The 27583-nt window shown below is 40.4% G+C and overlaps 1 protein-coding gene across 1 annotated transcript in view; it reads left to right on the top strand.

The window, feature by feature from the left end:
* LOC144824120 (aminopeptidase N-like) overlaps positions 1-27583 on the top strand; it is a 241364-nt gene that overhangs the window by 19621 nt on the left and 194160 nt on the right. The window contains exon 2 of the mRNA XM_078683232.1: positions 14563-14705. Within this exon, the coding sequence (XP_078539358.1) occupies positions 14563-14705 (143 nt within the window). The remainder of the gene's footprint in view (positions 1-14562; positions 14706-27583) is intronic.

Below are 27583 nucleotides of genomic sequence, written 5' to 3'. Positions count from 1 at the left end.
CACGCACATGTGAGTTTGGTGAGCTTTCACATTCCCTTGTGAGGGATCAACTAGTAAGGTACACCAACAGCTCTAGGGTGCAAGAAAAACTCCTATCCAAAATTCCCACATTGTCTGAAGCCATTGCAATCGTGGAAGGTGTTGAAAATACTTCCTCTTGGGTAAAAGAGATAAGGAAAAATTGTGAGGATAGTAACCAAGTTCAAAATGAAGGCACAAAGAAAGGTCAAGATGCTGTACGCACCGTGTCTGAGTGTGATATGAGTGATGTGTTTTCTGACAGCATTGCTAAAGTGTCTTTGGGTTCGAAGAATAAAAATGTAAAGAACACTCAACCTCACACTACCTTTAATAGAGATATTAAACCACGTAACGAGCATGATCTACATCAACAGTGTTCCTTTGATCGTGAAAGGAATAGTAATGACAATCAAAGGGTGCGCTGTTACAGATGTGCCAGTTTTTTTCACTCTTCAAGTAATAAAAGCCAGAATCCAAGGGAAATCCAAGTTAGGCTTTATTCAAATATAACCACCGACAGATACACTGCTCAACAGCAGCGCATCAAAAGCCAGAATGCCACATAACGCTCCATGAGGTAATCCGATTTTATATTCTATAACTAGCACATGCAAGTTGATTACAACACATCCCCCTTACAAAATCATAAAAACAACAGAAAAGGAAATGTCTCTTTACAATGGCCAATACATAAGGAACAATAAAGAATAGGAAAAGCAATAAGAAAAATTCTCAACATTGGCAATATAGGAACAACCTCAGAGTGAAACAGAAAAACAATAATACTTTAATACAAAACATAATCCTTGAATCTCACAGGTACATGCCTGTGTCTAGTTGAATAACCATTGTTTGCGTCTCCCTCCATAGAAACACAACCATGGTTACTAGTTGTACGGTGAGTTATCTCAGTGAATGTAACCAGTCTAGACATACTCCAGGTACAACCATTGTCCAGAGTTACAAAGTTTTTCTTAATTGCGGTGACAACAAAAAGGCCAAGAAAATTAGATGAACCTTTGTGACCATGCTTGACTTTTTTTTACCAGAACACAGTCACCCAGATTCCATTTCTTCTCCCTGACTGACATCTTGTCATCATACCGCAGTTTATATTTCTGCTTTTACTCAGCAAATCTACTTCTTCTTGATTCTTTAGTAACAACCCTGTTCTTCCAAACAGGGAGCCATACCGGATTTAATTTAGAATTCGCCATCCTCCCTCTCAATGCTTCAAAAGGTAATTTTTTGAGAAATGGCATTAGGAACTGTGCGGTGTGCCTACCAAGTTTCTCTCAACACATCGCTAAAGGAAACTCTAGATTCTTGTGCCCGTTGAGCACAACTCTTGACGACCCTATTCATCCTTTCTGTGAGGTCATTGGCCTGGGGAGAATATAAAGCTGTCTTCTGATGAATAATGCCAAGATCTCCAAGAAAAGTATCCATCTCAAAGGAGGTGAACTGCACCCCATTGTCAGTGACTAAGGACCCGATTCACAGAACTAACTTAAGACAAAATCCTAAACTTACTACCATTTTGGAATTCACAGAAGTCACTTACTCATTTTGGTATTCACAGAAGGCACTTACTCATTTTGGTATTCACAGACGTTAGGAGTCCTAACTTTTTGACTCCTAACTGCCTTCTGTGAATACCAAAAGTCTTAAAATTAGGATTTTGTCTCAGTTTAGGAGTAGTAAAGTTAGGACTCCTAACTTGAGGAGTCCTAAATGCCTTCTGTGAATACTGATAGTCTCAAAGTTAGGATTTTTCTAAATTTAGGAGTAGTAAAGTTAGGACGCCTAACTTTAGGACTTCTAAATGCATTCTGTAATACCGAAAGTCTTAAAGTTAGGGTTTTTCTCAGTTTAGGAGTATTAAAGTTAGGACTCCTAACTTTAGGACTCCTAAACTGAGAAAAATCCTAACTTTAAAACTTTCGGTATTCCCAGAAGGCATTTAGGAATCCTAAAGTTAGGAGTCCTAACTTTACTACTCCTAAACTGAGAAAAATCCTAACTTTAAGACTTTCGGTATTCACAGAAGACATTTAGGAGTCCTAAAGTTAGGACTCATAACTTCTGTGAATACCGAAATGAGTAAGTGCCTTCTGTGAATACCAAAATGAGTAAGTGCCTTCTGTGAATAGTAAGTTTAGGATTTTGTCTTAAGTTAGTTCTGTGAATCGGGCCTATGATATTTGGGAATACCTTCTGAAGCTAAGACATCTTTTATAATCTCTGACCATGCATTGACAGTACTCATGCACTTGGACACCATCCACTTTGAGGTGTAGTCCACTAAAGAATGACAAACCTCTCATGAGAAGGCATTAACTCAAAGGGACCCATTGTATCCTATCCCAACTTGGTCCACACAGCATCAGGTACTTCCAAAGGGGAAAGAGGGGCATGCCTAGTCACATGAGACTTATCATTAATGACACACAAGTGACAGTCTTTGACAACATTCTCTATCATTCGATCCATTCCAGGCCACCAATATTTTTCTCTGACTCGTGCTTTGTTAAGGTACCTTCCCAAATTTCCCTCATGAGCTAAGTTGACCACTTTATCCTTAAGCTCATCAGGTGGAACCACCCGGTCACCTCTCATGAGGTTTCCCTGGCAAAAAGTGAGGTAATTTCTTACAGTCTGGAAGGGATTCAAGTCAGAGTCAAGATCTTTGTAACTTGGCCAACCCTTATAAATCACCACTTTAAGGGAGGGGAAATGTGGAGCCTGGGAAGCCATGGAGCAGGGCATCATCAGCATTCAAATGCAAGAGTTCAGGAGTTGAACCTCAGTTTTGAGGTCACTGTGTGGAAGAAATGATTTCACTTTGTTTAGAAGAGAAAGCTGGTACCAAGCTCTCTGTGTTTTGGCAATGTGTTCCTTGAGGGTGAGGTTGGTGTCTAGAGTGAATCCAAGTGACTTGGCATTTGGTCAAAGTTGTGGTTCGAAACCTTCAGGGGTCATGTCTCTGAGGCAGGTTTATCCTATTTATTGCCTGTTGTTCTTGGCAAAAAAACAGGAATTCTGTGTTGTTGAGCTTGCGGATTGCCCTGGACATCCAGCTCTGGATGAGGTGTAATCAGTGTTGGAGGCATTCGATGTCTGGTGTGTTTATCAATCAATCAATCAATCAATCAAAGCATTTATATAGCGCACTACTCACCCAGAGGGTCTCAAGGTGCTGGGGGAGGGGGGTCCGCTACTGCTCGAACAGCCAGGTCTTGAGTTGCTTCCTGAAGGCGAGGTGGTCCTGGGTCAGGCGGAGGTGAGTCGGGAGGGAGTTCCATGTCTTGGCGGCGAGGTAGGAGAAGGACCGTCCCCCTGTGGTGGCTCTTCGGATGCGGGGGACGGCGGTGAGGGCGTGGCCGGTCGATGGAAGCTGGCGTTTGGGAGCGTAGAAGTTGAGGCGGCTGTTGGGGTATCCTGGGCCTTGGTGGTGTGGAGGGCTTTGTGTGCATGGGTGAGGAGTCGGAAGGTGATTCTCTTGTTGACCGGGAGCCAGTGCAGGTCTCTCAGGTGTCCGGAGATGTGGCTGCGACGGGGGATGCCCAGGATGAGACGTGCTGCGGCGTTCTGGATCCGCTGGAGTTTCTTCTGGAGCTTGGCGGTGGTTCCGGCGTAGAGGGAGTTGCCGTAGTAATACTCTGAACTTCAATTGTGTATCTCTGGCATATTTGTGATTTTTTATGCTGTTATCTGTGAGTAGAGCCCTCATTGTAGTAGTTGAAGGTGAAAAGGGATAGATACAATGACGTTCCCAGTTAATCCCATTTGAGACTTCGGAGTGTGGAGGATGGTTGAGTAGTTGATTGCACTAAAAACAGCTGAGAGGTCAAGCAATATTAAGAGGCAGGGGTCATCTTCATCTGTGATGAGGAGAGCTTCTATGGTGTGCTAAGTAGCAGTCTCTATGATATAGATGTATCTGAAGCCTGATTGGAAATTGTGAAGAAAAGTGCAAGCTTTGAGGTGTTGTTTGAGTTGGGCATACTCTGCTTTTTGAATGACCTTTCAGATGGATAGATGAAGGATGGGTCATAGTTGGTCAGGTCATCATGATCTAGAGTAGGTTTTTTTAAGAGTGGGAATATATGCCTGTCTTCGCAGCTTCTGAGAAGATGACTTGAGTCAGGTAGACATTACCAATGGTAAGTAGGGACGAGAGAGCTTCGCTAGAGAACCTATTGATGAATTATGAGGGTAAGACATAATCTTCATAAGAAATGGCTTTTAGGTAATTGAGGTTGTCAGCACGGTCTGCAAATAATCGGGTTTGGATGATCAATGCGGCATTCTACAAGAAGTGGTGGGTGTGAGAGGAGAAGCACTAACTGCATAATTATGGCTTTTCCTGTCTTGTGTTGTCTTTGTATGATACGTGTTTTATATAAATGAAACATATAAAATGATCCTTTAGAAACAGTAATGTTCTTAACCACTCCTTCAGTGAACACATAAGACTAATATTGATACACCGCAGTAAAATAATATACCCTTATTAAAGTACACCTTTTTTATTGCACTTTAAAGCTGCATATGTGCAAATATGAACGACTAATGAAGAATAGGTTTGATGCATAAACTAGGTTATAATTTACAGCCATTTTCTCATTCTCATCCATTGTGTGACACAAGAGTTGTGTAAGAATTGTATAAAGAATGTGCATAACCCTATGATATCCATGTACCCTGGTGATTTATGATTTTTTTTCCTACCCTATTCCTTTTTAAAATTTGTTTATGCATACATTACAAATGCATAGTACTGGGCAAATGCAGTAATTACATGTTTAACATTTGTTTACTGTTAAACAAATATTTTCTTACACCTAACACCCTTTCATAGCCACACCTAAATATATTGGATTAATTGGTGCACTGTATTGTACCTTTTGAAAGATCTTCAAACCCTGCCACCAAGGATGCATTACGTTTTCTAAGATTTGAGCAGGCTCCATCTTGCAGTTCTGTAGCTAAAAGTTGAAGTAAATTATCCAGTGAAATTCAGAGTAGTGTTGAAAGTTAATATCAAAGAGTCTGCACTTATTTTCCTTCATTCAAAAATATAGTTAAAGCAAATAAAGTTAAAATGTTTTAATTTTTAGCAAAATAGTAAGGAACCCGAAGAAGTAACCCAAAGAAATGCATACTTTAGTGACAAAAAAGACAGCAGTAAAACACATAGTCAAGGACTGTGTTCTTTCGATTACAGATGAGAAGGCAGGAAGTATTCAGAGCCTGAAACAAAATAGTTTTCAGGCAATGCCTGAGACACTTGTTTGCCAGTGCTCATGTCATCAATCACCCACCCCCAAATAAAAATGCATTGAGGTATTGAGTGTGTCCATTAACTCAATAGTTGTTTTTGGCTTGCAAACATTAGCCATTCAATGATTTAATGTATTTTAAATTGCAGGAGTTTTGTTAGCTTATAGTGATGAATGGCAAACATGTCCGTCTCTTTGCAGCTATGTATGTATAATGTATGTATAAACCATTTTATAGCGCGCTCTATTACTTGGGAGTATCCTATGCATCAGAAGAGGCATTGATCCTCCCAACTACACAGGAGCAGGAGCTCATGCTGTACATGCAGAAATTCTGCCACAGTAGATTTGGGGGCGATTATTGCGCTAGTCACTTCTTGTCCTGCTTGCTCCTCCACCCTGAGGAACTCTAGCTATAGTTTGGCTGCACTGTGCAGCTAATGCCAGACATGAGAGAATTACCATGAAAGGGGCTTTGGCTCACCCCACATGTTGGGAGCCAGAAATGGTTTGATTAGGCGGAAGTTGTGTGATTCCACAAAAAAGACTTACCCTGCACAAAGCTGTGATAATTGTTACCTAGCTGCCTGAGGTTGAACTTTAAGGGGCACACACATGACATTGTTATGCTACTACAGTGTCATAGACACCAAGATAATGTATGGTGTTTGTCTTTCTTTGGCAGCAGCAAAGATGGGAGGCCAATCATATTTCTTCATTCAGTTAAAGAATGTAACCATAAAAGATTCATTGTAAAGAAACAAAAGAGGGCCCCTGAAACAGATTAATAGGGAGAGCAGGGGAATACAATAACCAACAGAAAGTACAATTTCCCTATTTATAATTTTCTAAGGGTAGAGAATCCACAAGTTACATGTCCAAAAAGCCAGAAGTATTTTCTAAAAAAAAATAAAAAATAACGTTTATAAAATGTTCTAATGTAATATACAGCAATAATATAAATAACACAAATAAGAGTGAAATTATCATAAAGGTCATACAAGTGTACATCAATAATTATGCAGCCCCATAATCACAATCTGTAAATCAATAAACAATGTGTAATTACAAACTTCAGGACAAAACACAAACTTAGAATAATTCAGGTACATTAAAAAAATCACAAAACAAGAGACAATAATATCATACACAGAATATACAATACAAAATAGTCACAAAAACACAAGAAATGCGCCGAATCGTGTTTCAGAGGTGAGAGATGTAATGCCAATTCCTTTATCAGCGAGAAAAAAACAGTATGCATTTTTTGTAAATAAGAAAGTTGTGATTTTTGATATAATGTATATCATTCTTTGTTGTGTACACCAGGTTTTAACATTTGTACAATAATTTGAAAAATTATTTATTCAAATAGAACTGGTAATCGAAACTAAAAAGAAATAAAAGAATTGGAATTAAAAATCAACTAACATATTGTCTCAACCGTATGTTTCGAGCAAATAATTGTCATATTCATAAACTAGCGGTACTGGCACTTATTTTCGTTCATTATAATTCCTTTATCAGGGCGCTGTGAAAACATGTAGGGTGGTGGCCAGCAGCCATCCTGGATATAAATAATGTTCCTCAATGTACAATAAGTGGGGTCAATAAATATGCATACTACATATGTCTGTAGGGAAAACAAGAAATAAAGAAATATTTGTAAAACAACATCATGAATGTGTTGCATAACGGAGCATGATAAAGACAATAACAATAAGTAAACATAATAGAAAATAAATAAATAAGTAGAGCACAAAAGTGTATGGTGAGGAGCAGCAGCCAACTTAATGAATAGTATCATCCCTGTGTGAAACAGATCAAGAGCGGTGCTACAGTGGAGTAATCAGAGAGAGAAACTAAGTACCCAGAGACAGTAAAGAAGAAATAAAAGTAATTAATAGTAGGGCCACATACTGGGTAAAAATGATGTCATCTGGAGACAGAAAATATTGTAGCTGAACACGTCACTGTCGATGGCTCCTCGACCCACTTTACGGGATGCTAAGGATAGCTATATTGTTAAGCACAAGATATATAAACAGATGTCATGAGATGAAATGGTAAAATGAAAGAAAACTATAAAGAATGAGCATAAAAGCTAGTGACAAACTATATCACAGCTATGGTTAAAGGAATATCCATAATTTACCATGAACTAAGGGAACGCTTACCCTTCTAATCGAAGAGCAAAAATGGAAAGGAGTCCGCGGTATGCGATACCAATATAATAAAGCAACAATAGAGAGAATCTAAAAGGGCAGAATCAAACCATAGAAGTAAACATAAAAAAAGCAGAAATTATGAAGCCTATTTAAAGTGATGAGTAATATAAAACGTAACTTACTCAAGTTGCGCTGTACAGGCTTCAACATGGGGGAGGCTAAGTGTCAAAGGGACAATAAGGCAACTCATGCAGCATGGACTAAGGAGTTGCTTAATAACAGAAGGGGAGCTGTAAAAAGAGAACAAAAATAAAGTAAATATGAAAGAGTGGCCAGCACAAGTGAAATCGCATAGGCGGTCAGAACTGACAAGCGCTATGCCGTTGATTACTGGAATCCTCAGCTCCTCCTTCTTCTGACGAATGAATCAAGGCAACGGATTGGGCTATCCTAACGACAGCATGCAACCATGAGGGTTTCCCTGGGTCAAATATATACACAGCAAATAGCACGCATGAGCGTGAGGAATCGGCAGCACCTGAACTTGCTAGAGCATGGAATGTAGAGAGCCCTCCGACCGGGGACTGCCGGGCGCCATTGTGAATCAAAGGATCGGTCTATGCTGGCCGCCATATTGAAGTCAGTATTGTCACCTCCAAACGGAAAATAAGACAGGTCAAGAAACTAGTGGCTGAACACACTATAGAACTAATGTGGCAATCTGAAGTAAAGGTGGATAGAAGCTCCAGAGGAAAAGGGGAATTACCAATAGGTGGTAAGTAGGATACTCTATAGGAGGGCAAGCACCATGATGAATAAAGACAACAGTCATCTGCGGATACCATGTTAGAGTCAGTAAAGAGCCCCACATAGAAGAAAATAAAGAGCATACAAAAACACGATAGTAACCTTAACAATGAAAATGGTACTACTTAAATGCGTACCAGGGAGAGAAGCTCTAAGATCAGTTTTAACAAGGTGTCAAAAGAAGAGAATAAATACATACACTGTTTGGAAGGGGGATACAAGAACATGACACATAAAAATAAAGAATTAAATTGGACACATGAATAAAAATGACAAAAATCTGAGAAAGGACTAAATCCAAAAGAGAAAAAGAAGACAATTATAATAAAGTGTTCTCCCATGGTAGTTGTTCATTGAGGACTTTAACAGACGTCTGAAGTATATAAATCCAGAACACTTCTCTTTACGTCTGAGGCCATCAGAATTACCATCCTTGGGATGTTGGATCTTCTCTAAGATCATCAATTTGAGATCCTTATCCGAGTGGTCAGAAGTGCACCAATGAGCAATCAGAGGAGCACCTATCCTTTTGTTTTTAATAGCGGATTTGTGCTCACTGAACCTGGTTCGGAATTCTCTGCTTGTCTCACCTACATATCCCTGCTTGCAGGGACACCGGATGAGATATATAACATTAGATGATCTACAGTTGACCATTTCTTTAAATTGGAATTTTTGCTTCCCCCCTTCCAGTTCTGCTGTGACGATAGCAAAGTTACATGCATGACAGTTGCCACATTTATGGGTACCACAGATGGGGTTCTTACCAGTGATGGATCTTTGCACAAATTGTCTATGTTCACAACATGTAGCTTTCACTAAGGAATTTCTCAGATTCTTATTTCTGCAGAATGCAAAGATGGGTTTCGGAAGGGGATTCTCCTGCTTGTTGGAATTCAAGACGTGCCACTGAGAGTTGATAATTTGACAGAGCCAGTTGTCATAATTGGAATGTTGGGTAAAACAAACCAATTTGGTGTCGTCAGATTTGCATTCATTATGAAAGAGAGCTTACCTATTATAATATTTGGCCCTCTTATAGGTATCCCTGATAACTCTGTGTGGGTAACCTCGATTGAGGAGTTTGTTTTTAAGTTGTTCTGCATGCCTATCAAAGTTACTCATGTTAGTACAATTTCTGCGGAGCAGCAGAAACTGACTGAATGGTATGCTGTCTTTTTGATGGCGGGGATGATAACTTTCATATTGGATAAGAGTGTTTCTCGCCGTGGGCTTAGTATATGGAGAAACCTTTATAGTGTGACCAATAGCTTGAATCCAAATATCTAGAAATTCTATCTTTGCTTTTCTGATGTTGGGGCTAAATTTTAAATGAGGGTCACAAAGATTAATTCAAAGAATGAATTCAGCGAGTTGTTCTTCTGGACCACTCCATATGAAGAAAATATTGTCAATAAAGCGGTGCCAGTGTTGGATGTTTTAAAAAAATGGGGCGATTTCATTGAAAATAAACCGATCTTCGAACGCTCCCATGTATAAATTGGGGGCACAGACCGCGCCCATACTGATGCCCTGGCTTTGTTTGTAGATTGTGTTGTTAAATTCAAAGAAGTTCTCCTGCAACATAATGGCCAGACATTCTAAGATGAACAAGTTGTCATTGTGGCCATCACTTTTTTCAAGGGCAATTTTGACTGCTTCTAATGATCCTATTTGAGGAACATTAGTATACAGCGCCTCGATATCCATGGAGACTAGCATGTTGGTAAAAGATACAGACTTATTCAAATGAGTGCGATATACAGATACACACTGTGATAATAAAAGTTGATTCACAATAAAAAAAGATGAGCATAATATCTATCACCCAGAGAGCAGATCAAATTAACGACATTTTAAAAAAATCAAGCAGCCCTATGGGCAGTAAATTCATCTTGCAGTAGTTGTAAGAACAACATAGTGGGGCACACTTTGCGATAATTTTGACCCTACAAACGAGGGATAGTATAATCTTTCCTGGGTATCTCATAAAACCTACAAAACATCACAAAATGCAAGGTATCTTGCGGAGACACATGGTCTTAGCAGCAATGACCTAAATCATTTCCATCTTTCCATCCTTTTGGGACCACTATGCACAAATTAAATAGATTTATGTTGAATCTTCTAAGCAAAAGGTGATGGTTTCTCTCAGTCATAAAAGTAAGGTATAGCTGCATACATAGAACAGCTTTCAACAACACAAACCGCCTGTCTGAAAGATTTTGTTATTCCTGACATTCCCTGTCTGCTTTTCGATGCATTAGGAAATTTCTTTTAATCCAGATTGGGCTTAAACAATGAGCCTTAGTCAAGGCTGGACTGGGATCGTAACCCTGCCCTGGCAAATAGTATATGTCCGACCGGCCAGAGGGGAGGTGGGGGCTGGCAGGACTACTGCCGTTGCACTTCTGTTACAAGGGGACAATTTTGCAGCCCTGCTGCAGAACCGGCCCCCAGTAACAAAAACAACCCTCACCAGTCCAAATCCGGCCTCCACCCTTCCAGCCCACGGGCAAAACACCCGGTTCCCACTGTGCCCAGTCCGGCCCTGAACTGGGTTATCAAATAAGTCTGGCCTGCTCAAGTGGTCAAAAGACTAATTAATGTACTTTAGTCAAGGGATGTGGTGAGCTTTATTAAGGGAGAGACAATCCAGAAAGATCTACCTTTAAGTTTTGTTTCTTTCCTAATCCAAACTGTTATTCAACACAAAAGGGCGTGCGCCCAACTCCTCATGCACTATCATGCACTATGTACCCTAGAAAGCTTTGCTGTATGCTTCACAGGAACCTAAAATATGTATTTTCAATAATATGTAGTTGCTTAACATCAGTATACTCCCAGATATCACTACCATGAAAGATTTTGGGTATGCATGTCACTCTGTAAATTTTCAGCAACCCTAACAAAGGTTTCCTACCCATACTGGATTCAAACCTGAAACTGCAGAGATTGTCCTAAAACATTTATCATGTCTGATGTGAATAAGAGGATTCTAATTTGTTCAAACAAAGTTCCCAAGTAAAAACATTTGTTAATATATAACCTCTCACTTGAAAGGTCTTGGTTTTTGTGGATTGTGGAACAGCCATCTTTACAAAGCATCTGTTAAAATTGATGGCCAGATCTAGATTATCCTTGAAAGCCACTAATGCAGCGAGGAGTATTTGCAGATCCTTTGTATCTCTAGCTAGTAGAACTGATTTGTCCGGGTAAAGTAGTTCTAGTAAAGGTCATTTCATGACTAAGCGCAATCTGCACATGTCACTACAAGCACTTTCTCTAGTCTGTTTATATACAGGGTGAATAAAAACACGGCCAGTCTTGACTGACCCCCTCTGGTTGTCGTAAAGGGACAAGTACAGTCAGAATCATTAGCATATCGTATTACAGCTGATGTGTTAGTATGGAGGTCTGATCCATTCCCATCCCCAAAAGAGTTTGCAATGATTTACTCAAAGGCCAAGGTAAGGTCATAAAAACTGGTATGAATTGAATCAGGTCAGGCTAGAGTATATTTACTAATGATCGTATACAAATTCAAGCATTGATAGTTAGCAGACCAACCAGGTCCAAATCCGTACTGAAAGGAGGACAGGATATGATTCTCATCAGCCCATGCTGCCAATCTATTAAAGATGATCCGTACCATAAACTTAACAACTTAGTCAATCAATGATATCATTTTTTTTAAGCAAAGCTATTGCTGTAGCCATCCATGAGTGTGGGGGACCCTCCTTGACAGTTGTGTTTAGCTTCTATGTGAGTAAAGGGGGCCTTACCTTGGGTTCATTTAAGTACAACCCAGGCGGGATCCCGTCTGGCCCAGGGTCCTTGCACTTACAGAGTCCTAAAACACTATTGGACCTAGTCCTCTCTGCTGCATCCCTCCAAAACTAATTGCCTTTACACTCCACTTTTTGCTAGAGTTCGTTTTTGTTGGCTCTAGGACTCTTTGCACTTCACCACAGCTAATCAGTGCTAAAGTGCTTGTGCTCTTTCTTTTAAACATGGTAAAATTTGCTTACACCTGATTGCCCCATTTTATTTACTTCTGAGGCCCTTGTAGAGTTGTATACCATATACCCAGGGCCTGTAAAGTAAATGCTACTTGTGGGTCTGCAGCATTTATTGTAGCCCCTGAAAACATGTTCAAGGTTTGCCATTGCATCCTGAATCCAGTTTTACACAGCAATTTCGATTTGGCAATATAATCCCCTTGCAAAGTCTTAAACCCAATTTTATTGTGTATTGGCCACTCCTAATGTTGGTCCTACGTAACCCATAAAGAAGGGCGCATTGCAATTAAAAGATTAGACATATTCTTTTAACTTTTAAATGTTCTGAAAGTGAAAACTCCTAAATTAATTTCTCACTATTGTGAGGCCAACTGCTCCCATAGGATAACATTGGGTTGCCTTATTACATGTAATCCCCACAAGGTCAATATTTGAAACAAGTTGTAAACATTTGCAGTTATTTCTGAAGTCACATTTTCTCATTTAGAAGACATTGCCTTGTGGAGGTCCGAACATTCACTTCCCCACAGTGCAATCAAGCCCTCACAGCATTTGTGCATTATCACACTCAAGTCCCTGAATGGATTGAAATGCAACTACCCACCCCACACACAAAATCTCCACAAAAAAGCCTAAGTCCGAAGGTACAATCTTCACTGGTCCAAATAATGTGCAGCATCCAATTGATGTCAAAACCGTCCTAGTTGTAAGCTGCAGACATTTACCGCTTGAAGCTTTCCCCTTTTTTGACGGCTTCACCGAGATCTTGTCTGTCATCAACCTGTTGTCCATGAGCCCATCTCCGGATCCAGCATGCAGACTTGCCTGTGGACTCTCCCTTCTTAGAAATTGTCAGAGAGTGAAGGTAACTTTCTGACCGGGACCAACCCGACCTGTGTATCCAACCCACGCTTCCTAGCCGTTAGCTTAAACCGTACCCTTGTACCGGTCTAGCAGGACCACTACCAGCGATTGGTGATTTGCATTGTTTGGTGCTATTTTTATTGATACCTTTGAAAATTCAAATCTTTGGTCATCCTCTACATTACTTTGAGTTCTGCTCTACCTCCTCCTAGGACTCTTACATCCATCCCTACCTCCAAAGACCCCCTGGATTTACTTTAAGGAACATCCTTCTTTCCAACTATAGTTTAAGCGGTTGCCTGCTTCTAGAGAGGCCTACCTCAACACCTATGAAAGGACTGCCAGAAAGAAGACCTCGGAGCAATGAAGATTATCATTAGGTAATTGGAACATGCACTATTACACAAAATGTGATTGTTCAAGCTAAAACTTGAAAGCATGACAACTGAATAGTAATCACATGTTCCAGCCAATAGAATTTAAATGCTGATATAAATTATGCGGTACAAAAGGGGGTGGTGATGGACGGAGCATCTGAATCAATCAAACACTCACACCCAGTCAAAAGATCTGGGTTTAATCCATCACCGTCCATCACCACCCCCTTTAATACCGCTTTTGGATGCCATAAGTGTGGCAGGGTATGCTCAGACGTGAGTCCCTTGCTCACTTTGCCACTGGATTCAAGCAAGCCGGGCTGAAGACGGCTGGAATGCCAGAAACCGGTCCTCGGAAGCTTGTTTCCGGTCCAGGGAAGACATGGCTTAGCAGTTCGGGCTGGACTGTTCCCATGAGGCACAGGGTCAGACTGATTTGCATATATCCATGTCTGAACTGGGGTGGCAGAGTGGGCTAAAGAACGGTGATGGATTAAACGCAGATCTTTTGACTGGGTGTGAGTGTTTGATTGATTCAGATGCTCCGTCCATCACCACCCCCTTTTATACCGATATAAATAATGCAGCAGGTGGCCTACACATATTTACTGCTTTTCACTTGCCCGGCTGGCTGACCATAATATTAATATTAATAATAATAATAATAATAATAATAATAATAATAATTATTATTATTATTATTAATGACATTAATAATGATAATAATGAAGATAATAAAACAATAATAATATTAGTTTGATATAGCGCCGTTGCTGTTTCTAGGCAGGCATTCATCTCATATCACCTTGCCATGTTGCTGGCATAAGATGAAAGGCAAATGGTAGAGATCATGGGACATATGTTTTATGCATGTGATTGTAATACAAATTGCAGAATTTTATATTATATGAGACGGATACAAATTTCTTAGATTGAATGTGATGGCTATGTACAGTTCATTGGATGTGAAATTCCAAAAAAGGGGCTTTAATTAACTTTCAGCTCGGTTTCATTTCAGGATCATTGCAACTACACAGATGGAAGCAACCTATGCCAGGAAGGCCTTCCCTTGCTTTGACGAGCCAGAGATGAAGGCTACTTTCAATATCACTTTGATCTATAGGCCACAATTTGTTGCGCTGTCAAATATGCCAAACATAAGTAAGTTACTTTCCTGAGGTAAACACAGAATGCATAAAAAAAATGTCAAATTTCCATGCACTATGTCCTTTCTCTATCAGCAATGCAGGATTTAAAAAGATTAGCTTAAAACATAAACAGCACTGGGATAACATAATTTAAACTATATGATAAAATACAAGACTGTGATGATGATATGTATCACCTTTCTAAGGTAAGCATTGGATTCTTAACTACAGACTAACTCTTATCTGTACTCTCACCGCTGCCTCTCTTGCATTGTGGACTTTGGTGTACCCCTTCAAATTACAGAGCATGGTTCTGGCAACTCGACCTGGAGTGGTGATGGTGATCTTCCAGCCTTACTTTTGTTGTACTATTTCCACTTTCTCAGTTGGACAACATAAACATTGGTATGGTGACAAGACTGATCCCATGCAACCCCTCAGGATATGATGGCCTATTGTCCTGCTAGCTCTCAGTACCCCCATAAGTACCCCTAAAACTGAAATTGTAACAAAAAGAGTGAACAACCTCAGAACATGAAACCCCTGACTCCCCAGGAATCGTGGTAACAGATCTCGGACTTTTTCACTCAGTCACTCGCGCATATCCAGAGACATACACAAGAAATACATAAAGAAGCATTTCAATATTTATTGAACCATTGTTATTCTAGTTTAAAATGTGTGCACTGCAATTATTAATAGACAGTAGTAGATAAGTGGGATTAGCAGCATGACAACAGTGAAAAGGATAAACAATGACATATATATATATATATATATATATATATATAACCTCTCTATATGTAACATAGTGTATTTTGCATCTTTGCGTGCCATGAAAATTTGCAGTTTCGTAAGGTGGTATGGTGAAAACAGACTTGTGCCATCAATAAGATGCCATGGGATGTGACCAGAACGAAGTGTCTGAAGTGTCCAACTCAATAGCATCATCGATCAGAGTTGTGGTTGCTCATTTTGTAGGGCAGATACATCATATTGTATAAGGTCTATTGCAGATCACACTATGTTACCCAGGGAGTACATTCTACAGGACAAGGTTGTCATACCATTGCCAACCACTGCTAGAGGCTTTTCTAAATTAGCCCTGACAATCCTTTGCAGTCTTTCAGAAGCTTCCTGCTGAGAAACTTTTAACACTTCATTATACTTGCATACAAGAAACATTTTATACATGATCTTTGAGGACCTAGCAAGAGGCTCTGTAGTTCCAAGTCATCACAAACAAGGGACAAGTGTTGTTTCATCTGAGACAATGTCGAGGATTTTAGTCAATCAAGTCACAACCACCCGAGAGCTCTGTCTGCACGTAATGCAGGTCAGACCTGCTGATCTTGAAACCCTTGGTGTTACCCAGGAATCTTTTCCGACATCCATTAATATCTAACGGCCACACCAGCCATCTCTTCCAATTGGTATCTGACAAATTGTAGGTGCCATTGCACAGCATGGTGCCTAATGTTTCCTCTGTGTAGTTTGTAAACTGCTAGTAGTTTTCAAAATGTGCAAATGTGGCATTGTGTGGTATGCTGAAAACAGAACATTTCATCATAATTGGTGGTCCTTTCATGCAGTTCATCAGAAGAAAAAACAGTTGAATGCTCAAATACTTCTAGCATTTCATACACTGTATCAATGTCCCAATCATCAGAGACAGTACTAGGGGTGATAATATCATTTTAAGAAATACAGACTACATATGGTATTTACAAGAGTTTTGTAGGGCCACAGCCATCATATGATACCTTATCCCAAATAATCCCAACAGGAACTGAAACAACTGAAATCTTCAGCAGGGAAAGGTCTATTTGTACTTTGTGTGATGAAGAATGTGATGTTACAAACAAGTTAACCAATTAAACAGCAGAGGGTTCTGGAAGATAGTGTCTTTTCTGAGGCAAGAAAAAGATTGCCACAAAACCAATCGAAATCCAAGTAACGCAATTGTAATCCAAAGTTGTAAACATAGAGGAGCAAAGCATGTCTTTTTCAGCCAAAGATAGAAAACATACAGTCTTATTTATAAAGGTGAAGGTGGAGGTGTTGGTGGATCAGATGACTGAGAAAAGACGGCATCGAAGTTGATGTTGTAGCCACAGACAATTCGATCTGTTTTTGGTAGTTTGACAGGTTGTGTAGAACTGAGTGATGACTCGATCTGATCTGTGGTACGTTGATGCAAACATCATTCATGTCAGGATTCCGTACACGTCAATTGAATTGTAGTTGGTGATATAGCAGGTAAAAGTGCTACTTTATTGTTGGTTACTCCTATTCCCCACTGAGGAGAGAAGGCTTCATTTGTTATTAAAGTTTCCAATTGGAACTTTCTGTATGGTAGAGAGAGGAGACAGGTAATTACCCAGGAACCCATGTGGCCTACTGTTGAGAATCGGCGGCATAGTGTTGTTTGAGCAGATCAACGGAGATGCGTCTCTTGCTTCTGCAGCCTGCAAGAGGTGTAAGAAGTACAGTTCTAGTACCTTAAATGGCCAGGGCAGGTGCAGGGGCTCTGTAGTATGGCCTGAATTATTTTATGTCCACTATTTTCTCCATGACAAGATACCCAATGATTGGGATCCACCTAGGAGCTGCCAACACTTCCTTCACTTCACCAGTGGCTATGCATTTCACTTAGGCATTGCTTTGTTCATTCCAGAAGCTATTTAGTTGCTGTAAAACTTTAATTTAGGTCAAATGGTGTTTCAGCCGCCACTGTGTTGGGACAGTCGAGGTCTGGGAACCACATTTTAACCCCAGACAGGACATCATAGGAGTCTTACCACACAGGGATTTTCTAGGCAGATCGTTCAATGCCCTCTGACCCCATGAGGATGATGGACCTAACTGTGACCTGAGGCTAGTGCCTAGCTGTTAAAGACTGCTTCAAGTCCATTTTATTTCTCTCTATGACCAACGTTTTCCTCATGATGGTATAGGGAGGATTACTGCAGGGTCACAGCCAAACTTCCCATATCATGTTTGTCAATCAATCAATGAATCAATAAATCAGGGACTTGTCAAGCAAGCTGCTCACCCGTGAGGGTCTCCAGGCACTGCAGTCCTTTCAGGCAAAGTCGAACTTTAGTTGGAATGGAATGTGCCAACCGTGCATATCCCGATAAAGATTTGCAGATCTTTTATAATAGTTTGGGCATCAGCTGACCGCTGTGGCCATAACCATAGGAATCAGAAGCAGGAATCTACTGAAGCCAAAATATACCTTTAAGCCCCATCTGATGAGAAAGGGCCACAATGGTCCAGATAAACACAGAGGCTTTTTTGAAATGCATAAAGGTGTCTGTGGTGGATGTGTCGCTATGGAATCTTTCATCTGCTGGCAGATGTCGCATTTAAGAACAAAGTCTTTGGCCTGTTTACAGTGACCTGGCAGTGTTGCTACAATAATGTAATCGTAGCCACCACCCCCGCGTGTGCAGATGCTAGACCCTCATGTGCGGCTAGAATTAAACATAAACTGCTGTCCAAATTTGGTATTTCTCAATTCCGTACTCCAAGAATGTGTCGCAGAGGGCTTGGGAAGGGAGAATTGTGTTCTTGGTGGTAGGCTGGCAGGAGAATTCTATGACGATGCTGAAGAGTTCTTTTGTGCGGATAGCGCTAGCCACCGAGCATGGGCCATATGTAGGTGGCCAAATACCGGTCGGTAACGGCCGATTTCGGCCGTTACCGACCGGTATTTTGATTTTCTGATGTAGGTGGCTAAAATATTACCGATTCTGTATATTTACCGAATCGGTAAATTTACCGAATCTGTAAATTACTGATTCGGTAAATGTACAGAATCGGTAATATGGGATGTAGGTGGCACTGGAAACAGTGCCACAGGCCCTTAGGAATTCGTTATTTACCATGAAATATTATGGCATGGTAAATAACGAATTTCTGTGTACATGCACATATGTGCATGTACACCTGTGCCATGTGGCACACAGACATGCCCTAAGGGCATGTATGTGTGTCACATGGCATAAAAGTCAGAAACAGGGGTGCAACAGGGTGTCAAAGTGATTACCGATTGGGTATTTGCTATTGAATCCTATGGGCTTCAAGGCCCATAGGAATCAATGGCAAATACCGATTCTGTAATTACCGAATCGGTAATTACCGATTCTTACCGATTCGGTAATTGTTAAGGAATAATTACCTACATTGCATTTACCGAATTGTAAATACCGAATCGGTAAAATACGGTATTTACGATTCGGTAAATGCAATTTACCTACATATGGCCCCATATGGTTACTGAATATTATTTTACTGCATTTTGTACTTAATTGATTTGTAGTGTAGTTCCTATATTCCCAATAGGCTCTGCGCATTGGAATAATATAAACAGCAGTGTAGACGTAGGACTGAGGTCATCTAGGTCTCTACTGACTATATTAGACTTAATTAGTTTTTGCCAGCTAGCTCAGAGGTCACTAGAAACTTTCTCGAATGTTCAGGAAAGAGTTAACTCTCTTGATTTAGACAAGAAGGGATTAGTTTCTGACAACCGCATAAACATGACAACTTTGCTCCCTCAGAATAAAGAGTGTATCTCTAGAGTCGTGTGAAAACAATAGACAGTTATTTCACTCAGTCAATCGTGCGTACTTAGTTTCACCAGAGTGCAGAGAAATAGAGAGATGGGCGTTTTCAATAAAAGGTGTTATTTATTGAGCAGTCTTCTTTCTCATGCAAGAGAAGTGAATTGCCACAATTGCAATACTTATCATGAAGTAAAGTGCGTACAGTAATAGTAGTATTATGAAATAATACTGTAAAAGCATTGATATGGTTTCTTAGCCATATGATACTTTAAAATGGATAAAATATATACATTCATAAAAATATTGACTAACGTACTCAACTGGTGCTTCTAAGATACGCCTACCCCGGTGTACCTGACCTAAGCCTAATACGTGGGAAGGAGTAAGTAAGTTGCAGTTTAAGTTAAGTTGGTTTTTTGCCAAGGAATCTGAATCAAGAATTCTCTTAAGGATTTAGTCAGCTCCGTACCTTGGTTCTAGAATGAAGGAGGTCTTGTATCTCTCTCTCTCAGGACTCGATCTCCCAGCAACCCGCAAGGGTGACTGGAAACACCGGAGCTGGAATTTTCTCGGCTGGAGGAAAAGACAGCGTTTTTTCCAGTGCGTCAAAAGGGAGGGGCGGCTTCCTTCGGCTCTCGCATCAGCTGGGCTTCGGGTAAGTAGATAGCCGCTCTGCTCCAAACCACCGTGTGTTTGCTTAAGGCAACGTTGGTATATTTATACCTGAAAGGTGCCGGGTTTGACGTAAGGTTGGACATGAGACATCACTAAGAACTAATAGTTCTTTCTGGACTCCAGGAGTTCTTGTGTAAATCAAAACAAAAGCAGGGGGAATTCCCGGGCTGCTGGAGGCTTGGTTTGTTTAAAGAACGTGTTGTACTTTCTAGGAGTCTAGGGGAGTAGCCTTGCCGTATATTTGGACTGCATTGGCTATTACTAAATATGGATATGATTCTTATGCCTTTATAAGGATATTATTTATTATAACCATATAAGGGCATAAATCGGGAATATCGAATTAGGGTCCTAGATAGAAACACAACAGATTCATATTTAGTTTCAAAGGGTTTAAATGAATTAAACATGGATGAGTTAAAGTAAGAATTAATACGACTTTGGCAAATTTAGCAGATAACAAAATGAGTTAAAATATGGTGGGCAAGTGGGATCTGCTTTCATGGTAACCCCCAATTTTTGCTGGTTTATTCTATTTTCTGATTAGTCTGATGGGGATCATGCTAATCAGGACTCCAGTCACTCTGCTTCCTCCCTGAATTTGACAGTGGTAAGTACTTTAATACCTTCCCAATTGGCTACTGGTGTACCCAGGTAAGTCCCTAATATATGATACTACGGTATCCAAGGCATAGGTACACTAGTGGTCTCCAATGGGCTGCAGCATGTATTATAACATCCCTTAGAGACAGCTCAAACTATGACCAAAGGCCTGCCATTACAGCCTGTATACATTGGTGCTAGCACCATTTACAACAGATATAAGTTTCCTTATGTTTGAGGTCACTGCACTTAAAAAACATAATTCACCCCTATGACAGACTCTTCACTACTGAGGGCAGGGTGCTTGGTTACAAGTGTGAGAGTGCCTCTGCATGAACAGGGCCCCTCTACAAACCCCAGAGTTGATTCTCCAGGCTTTGTAAAAGAAGTCAGCCATTTAGTACATATAGTGAACATCAAGACCAATATGAGATGTCTAACTATATATTGAGTGCACTGAAACTTATCTTGTTTGGTATCAAACATGTTGTAATCCTACCTCAACAATGATTCCAGTGTTCGACCCCATGTCCTGGGGGTTCCCCTAGGGTACCCCCTGTATTCCAGGTACCAGCCTTCTAGGGTCTAACAGTAAGCTAGTGTTGCTGGCAACCACATGCATGATACTGGCCTCCTGCTGCTGAGCTGAACTCATGTAGGAGAAGGTAGAACAATAGGTTTCCTTCACAGGGAGGTGTGACCACCTCCCAGACAGGACTTAGTATGCTGGGCTGGGGTGAGGGCGCTTGCCAGCACCACCCGACTGCTTTGAAGGGCACATTTGGTGCCCTCCTTGCACACTCCAGTTTGAGCCAGTTCAGGGAGCCATTGGCTCACACTCTAGCGAGAAACTGGTCAAAGACCATGGGAGGATCCACCCCTCTGTCCAGCCCTTCCACTGGGAGGGATCCTTGAATCGTCGCAACCCTTTACCTAGGGTACCTAAGGGCTTACCAGGGAGTGGCTCTTCACATTTGTTGTTTGACAAGATTCAAATCCGAAACCACTTCAACTTCAACTGTTTGGACACCTTGGACTTAATTGGACTTCGCCTGGATCCAAGACTGCATCAGGGAGTAGTCCTGCTGCTCCTGGTCTGGTTTTCCTACCTGTCTTCTAGATAATCTGTACCTCTGCTTTATCCAGGTTCTTCTCCAGGCCTGTGGGCATCAAAGACACCCGAAGCAATCGCCCTTGGAGTGAAGGAGTCACTCGCCTGCATCTGCAGGCATCGCAATGAAGCTAGCCGGTCTGCTGCTCCTGAAGTCCTACAGACTACGAAAGGATCAGCAACACAGGTGGTGTTTATACAACTCCATCGAGGCCTGCACTGTCTTCTAGGAAAGTTTGAGGCCAGTATCCCTGGTCAGATCCACTGGAATAGAACCCCTGTGCAATGCATCGACTTGCCGTTGCCAAGGCTTGTTGGTTCTGTCCTCCAGAGATCTTCGGCGACAAAAATATCAAGCTTACAGCATATCCTACTACCAAGATCTTCATCCTCACCACATCCTCTGCCCCCATGGGCCTGTATCTGCTCAAGGTCCTCTTGCGAAGTCTGCGCTTTCAGTCTGTGGGTCCGCTAGAGGGTCTTCTTTGGCATCAGTTGACTCCCTGCATGCTCGGAGCCTCATCTGACTCTCCTGCACTTGATGAGTCCCTCAGATCTTGCTGGTATCAAAACTGCACCTTTTTTGTTTTCCATGTCTGGTACCGCTACCAAGGCTTGTTGGTGCTCCCGCCGGACACTCATCCCATGGGATGTGGGACAGCTCGTGAATGGTTTTCATCAGCATTGCCTGCTCCTCACAACTGCAGGGACAAGGTCTCCATCATCACTCCTGCATCTTCCATCATCAGTGGTTATTGGTCTTCTGTGCCTCCTGGTAACTTCCAAGTGGCAAAGACTCTGTCCCCTCTGCTTGCAGGTGCCTCTCTTAAAAAATCCATACTTGGATTTCACCAGAATCTTTCACCTTTTTAACCAGTGGCATATTTTCTGAAGTCCTCCATTGTGTTCTACAACAGTTTCTGATGTTACTTTGCACCAATGCACCTGGCTAACCCTGGGGTAGGTATTCTGATCCTGGAGTATCCATGGGTGGGGTGACTCTCCAACCTTCCTTCATCCATGGGGTGTCTTCAGGGCCCACTGGGAAGGATCCTTCTTTTTCAAAACTGCAACCGCGACTTTTCCATAGACTTGTAATGAGTATACAGCTGTGTTTCCACTTTGCACACAGCCTCCCTGGGGTTCCTGGGTACTTACCTTGGATGGTTCCTTGGGTCCCCAGATCTTCTGAGTCTTCTGGTCCAAGTCTCAAATTCAGTCATGTTCGAATTCCACATCTTTAGTATATGGTTTGGTCTCCCCCTGGAGGCCACTGTGTATTTGTGCTTACTAACCTGTTTCCATTTGAATGATTGAGTTTATTGTCTTGATATCTCTGGGTAATAGATATAACAATGTGTTAGTGAGTGTGTATAACAAATATAACTATTTTTACAACTACAGTGTGTGGTTCTTTTTCATTTAACCTCTGGTAAAACAAGCTGCTTAACCCTCCTGGACTAAGCCTGGTCTGAGACCACTAAAATCACCATATGGGTTGTCTGAATTAGTTCAAGGTACTTCACTTAAATAAGTGTGCACCGTATACTAGGCCAGCCTCCTACAATTATGTTAAGTTGCATTAAATTAACATAAAAAAACAATGCATCATGATGCAGTAAATATCATATTTTGAAATTGTGTTTAACTAATTTGCAAAAAATTAAATTGATGGATTAAAATAAATTACATACCCTTGAATTAAGGAGGTAGTGGTACAATAAATAAAGCTAAAAATAATTTGAATTGCACCAAGTTTTATAATAATTTTCTTTCGGTCTGACAAATGTAGACTTGTATGCTCTTTTCAAGCACACATAGGTTAATGCAGGAAGATTCATGTTTTGACAAACTGATCTACAGGAAATCTGCTATAGAACGTTTTATATTTTTTCAGCAAACAGTTGTCTGTGCTTGAGGTACTGGGCTGGCAGACACAAAGTAGTCTGCTAATTTTTCAGACAGGCAGCACAAACACATTTGTGTAATCATGCTAGGGCTTCTCTATCAAACCTAATAAAGTAATGCAGTATTCAGTAGGATGAACAAAGTGTGTGGAAGGAGGTAGGCTTTAAAATGGGTGTAGCCTAAGAATCTTAACCGTGGACACTCTGGGTTTTGCCTTATGTAACTAGAGGCATGGCCTGATCCATATGAAACTGAAAACTGTACTTGACAAACTCAAATGTATACTCTTACAGGACAAGGAATAACAGAAACAGCAGACAAGATATTTATTTAACAGTTTATACAGCACCATTATTATGGGCTATGAGCAATATAACACTTGACAAGGCGAAGCTTAAATGTAAGCGACCCTATTATTGCTTTCTAAAATGACCCTTGAAAAGAACAAAGGATAACTTCATTATTTAGTTTGAATGAAATGGCATCCTAGGGCCTCAGACACTAACAGTAACAAGCATTGGCATAGCCAATAGGTCTCGCTTTTAGGACCTTATAAGTATTTAGTTATTCAGCACAATATCCTTGGTGCAATATCAACCGTTGCATGGCTAAACACTTATAAAGTCCCAAAGGCGAGACCTATTGGATATGCCAATGCTTGTTGTGGCTTGGACTGGCTTGGATGCGTCCTGCTTCAACCAGAGAATACAGTGAAAATACGTACATACACTAGAGTACCGTACCCCTATGATTGGCATGGGTAACTAGACAGAATATCGAATTCAAAATATAGAATGAACATAATATCGAATAGACATAATATAGTGGTTAATAATATTGAAATGTAGGTAAGTGATAACGACTGTCAAAATATCGAAGTACATAATATAGGCATTAAAATATATCGATTTTTTATAATATAGATTTTTTTAGTGTTAGTATATGTGTTAAAGGTGTATAATATTTTTGTAATGTATGTTTAATTTTTTTAAAGTAATGATTTTTATGTTATTTCATATTTGCGTACTTTAATACCGTAGCGGGTTGTGGGTTTATAGGGGAATATGGTGGGAAGTAATTTAATTATAGTAAATTAAATATACATTTTTAGGAATTATTAATTATTTTTAATTTAATTTTGTGTTTTAGTTTTGTAGCGGGTTGTGGGTTTATAGGGGAATAGGGTGGGAAGTATTTTAATTGTAATTAAGAAAATATTTGTTTTTATTTATTGGGATTGATTACTAATTTATTGTTAATTAATTATAATTGGTAATTAACTTTTATTAATTGGTAATACATTGATTAATTGATAATTTTGTTAATTGTATTAATTTATTGCTCGGAGCGGGTGGGTTGTGGGTTTATGGGGGAATAGGGAATGAAGTAGTTAATTGTAAATAAGAAAATATTTTTATTTATTTATTGGTATTGAATATTAATTTATTGTTAATTATTAATTGGCAATTATTTTTATTCATTGGTAATTAATTTTGATTAATTGATTAATTGATAATTATGTTAAATGTATTATTTTATTAGTCGGAGCGGGTTGTAGGTTTATAGTGAAAAAGGGTGAGAAGTAATTTAATTGTAATTAAGTAACGCTTTGCCTACTGTTCCACTCGCTGGAGTGGGAATAGTAAATGTTACCCTTCCGCTAGCCAACGTTTTCCTTACTGTTCCACTCGCTGGAGTTGGAATAGTAGATTTGACCCTCCCGCCAACAGTGATGTACATTTTTTTTAAGAGTTTACCTATATTATTTATTAATTTTAGTATTTTTAAAAATAATTTTAAGTATGTTTTACTTAATTATATTGATTATTTAATTAAGTTGATGTTACTTTTAACATATTTTACGAATTCAATATTTTTACTAACTATTTTTAAACCAACGATATTTTGTCTTTGATATTTTTTGTACTTACCTGTCTGTAGGGGGCCGATTCCGATTTGGTAAACCAATCGTATGACCGAATCGAATCCGTAGCCCTTTCAGTAAGACTTGTACAATTCCGTCCGAATCGCGTAGTACGATTTATTTGAAATATATACGACCAAATCGTTGCGAACCGTACGAAAAGCAAGGGAAAATCCATACGACACGGACCCTCACAGTGAACCGTCCAAATCGTAAACATGCTGTATGACCCGACAAGTACGATCCGGACCGGGGAATTAGAACACGATTCGTATGGAAAACTTCGCATATGAGCGATTCGTACGGAGAGCTACACAATCACATACGCACCGTACCCCTGCAATCATGGGGTGTACCCACCATTCCCATATGCACCATACCCCTGCAATCATGGGGTGTAAGCACCGTACCCGGAGGGGGGGAGGGTCCGTTTTGTACGCGATTCGAGTCGAAATCTGCTTTTCCGGATGTTTTGAGCTTCCGTAGAAAAAGAGTTGTACAGAGTGTTGACAAGATGAATCGTACTTGCTGGGTCAGAAAATGCTGCTTCTATCCGTATGGACGTCGCCTACTGCGTGTTCCGAATTCGATTTGTATGGATTTTTAAGTCGTATGGTCTTTCGTACTATTCGTACGGAGATCTGCTTTGGGTTCAAATCGTACTTCATCGTACGTACAGGGACGTTTACGGGTACGATACACATGGGAAATATGCTCCGTATGGCTATTTGTAAGGGATTTTACCGAATCGGAATGGGCCCCTAGATAGGGAGATGATATTTTGTACATCGATATTTTGGCGTTGATTTTTTGTCCATAGTATATTTTGGTCCTTGATATTATGTCAGTGATCCTTTGGCACAACCTCCCTTATAAGGCCCTAATACATATTAGGGCAGGGGCTTGAAACTACCTTTAAGTCCCTAGTATTTAAATAGGGCATGGCAGTTTAGAGGCCATCAGCCCTTTTTTCACTTGCATGTGTGCACTGCTGATGCCTGAGGTCAGTTTAAAAGCAGTCCGGTGTTGCAGGACTGCTGTTAAAATGCAAGATGCGCCCAAACTCATCTTTGGTGTTTATGGAACTTAGAAATTGATAAACTACAATGTTGGGGCATATTAAGTACCTCTAGGGTCTCCACTAGGTGTTGCAGGGTTGGGGAATCAGGTATCTATAAGGAGGACCCTTATAAAATAAGTTGCACATGTCCTGGGTTGAGGTAAATTGTACATTCACTCCCCACAGCGTGATAAAGAGGTTCACAAAATTGGCTTTTATGCTCGGGGCACTTTGGAGTGAAGATCTGCAATATTTGTACATATTCAGAACCCCTAAATTATCCCTTTGGTGTTCCAGGGGTGTGGGGTCCTGTATCTACAGAACCCCACACCCCTGGTGTTCTTCTAAAAGATATTTTTATGAGCCCTGTGGTAAGAACAATGACCCACGTCATTTTCCCATTGCAAATAGGTTAATATGGCAAGAAGTTTTTAACTAATAATTCCCACTAGGAGAATCATAAAAATGCCATTCAGAGACCTCCTAGAATGGCATTGATAAATCCAAGAATTTGGTATTGATCAATTTCTCCTAAAGTGTACAGACAAGAGGTTATAAGACTTCCTTGTCTGTTAGTCAAAAGTCAGCCTTCCAGTGGTCTGTCCTGATTGGTCAGAGTTAAGTGGATTAGCCAACCTCCTTTGATGAGGTGATAAATAGCCCCTGGAGCTATGCCAGCTCTTCTGGCAGGGCAGAGTTCTGTTATATAGAAATGCCAGAGCAGGGGGAAGTGTAGTAAGCCATATTCTTCAATGAAAGGCAGAAACAGGTAGAAGAAGTCAGTTCATTAATCTCCTCTTTTGAGCCCAGCCAGATTGTGGGATTAAGAAAGGAATGAGCAGATGCAAGGGGGAGTCTACGGAGATTAACCATCCTGGGGGTATTTAGCCATCTGTTCTCTACTTGCTGGAATATCAGCCATTATGAATCTTGGAGAAATGGTGCTCTCTGGGAAAAATAGTGCCACAATTTGGAGGATGTGGTAATTGTAGGAGAGTAGGGTCTGCTATCCTATGGTCACCCCACATTTTTGCTT

Source organism: Lissotriton helveticus, chromosome 3_1 (assembly GCF_964261635.1).
Source record: "Lissotriton helveticus chromosome 3_1, aLisHel1.1, whole genome shotgun sequence".
NCBI lineage: Eukaryota > Metazoa > Chordata > Amphibia > Caudata > Salamandridae > Lissotriton > Lissotriton helveticus.
This window is presented reverse-complemented; position numbering and strand designations above follow the sequence as displayed.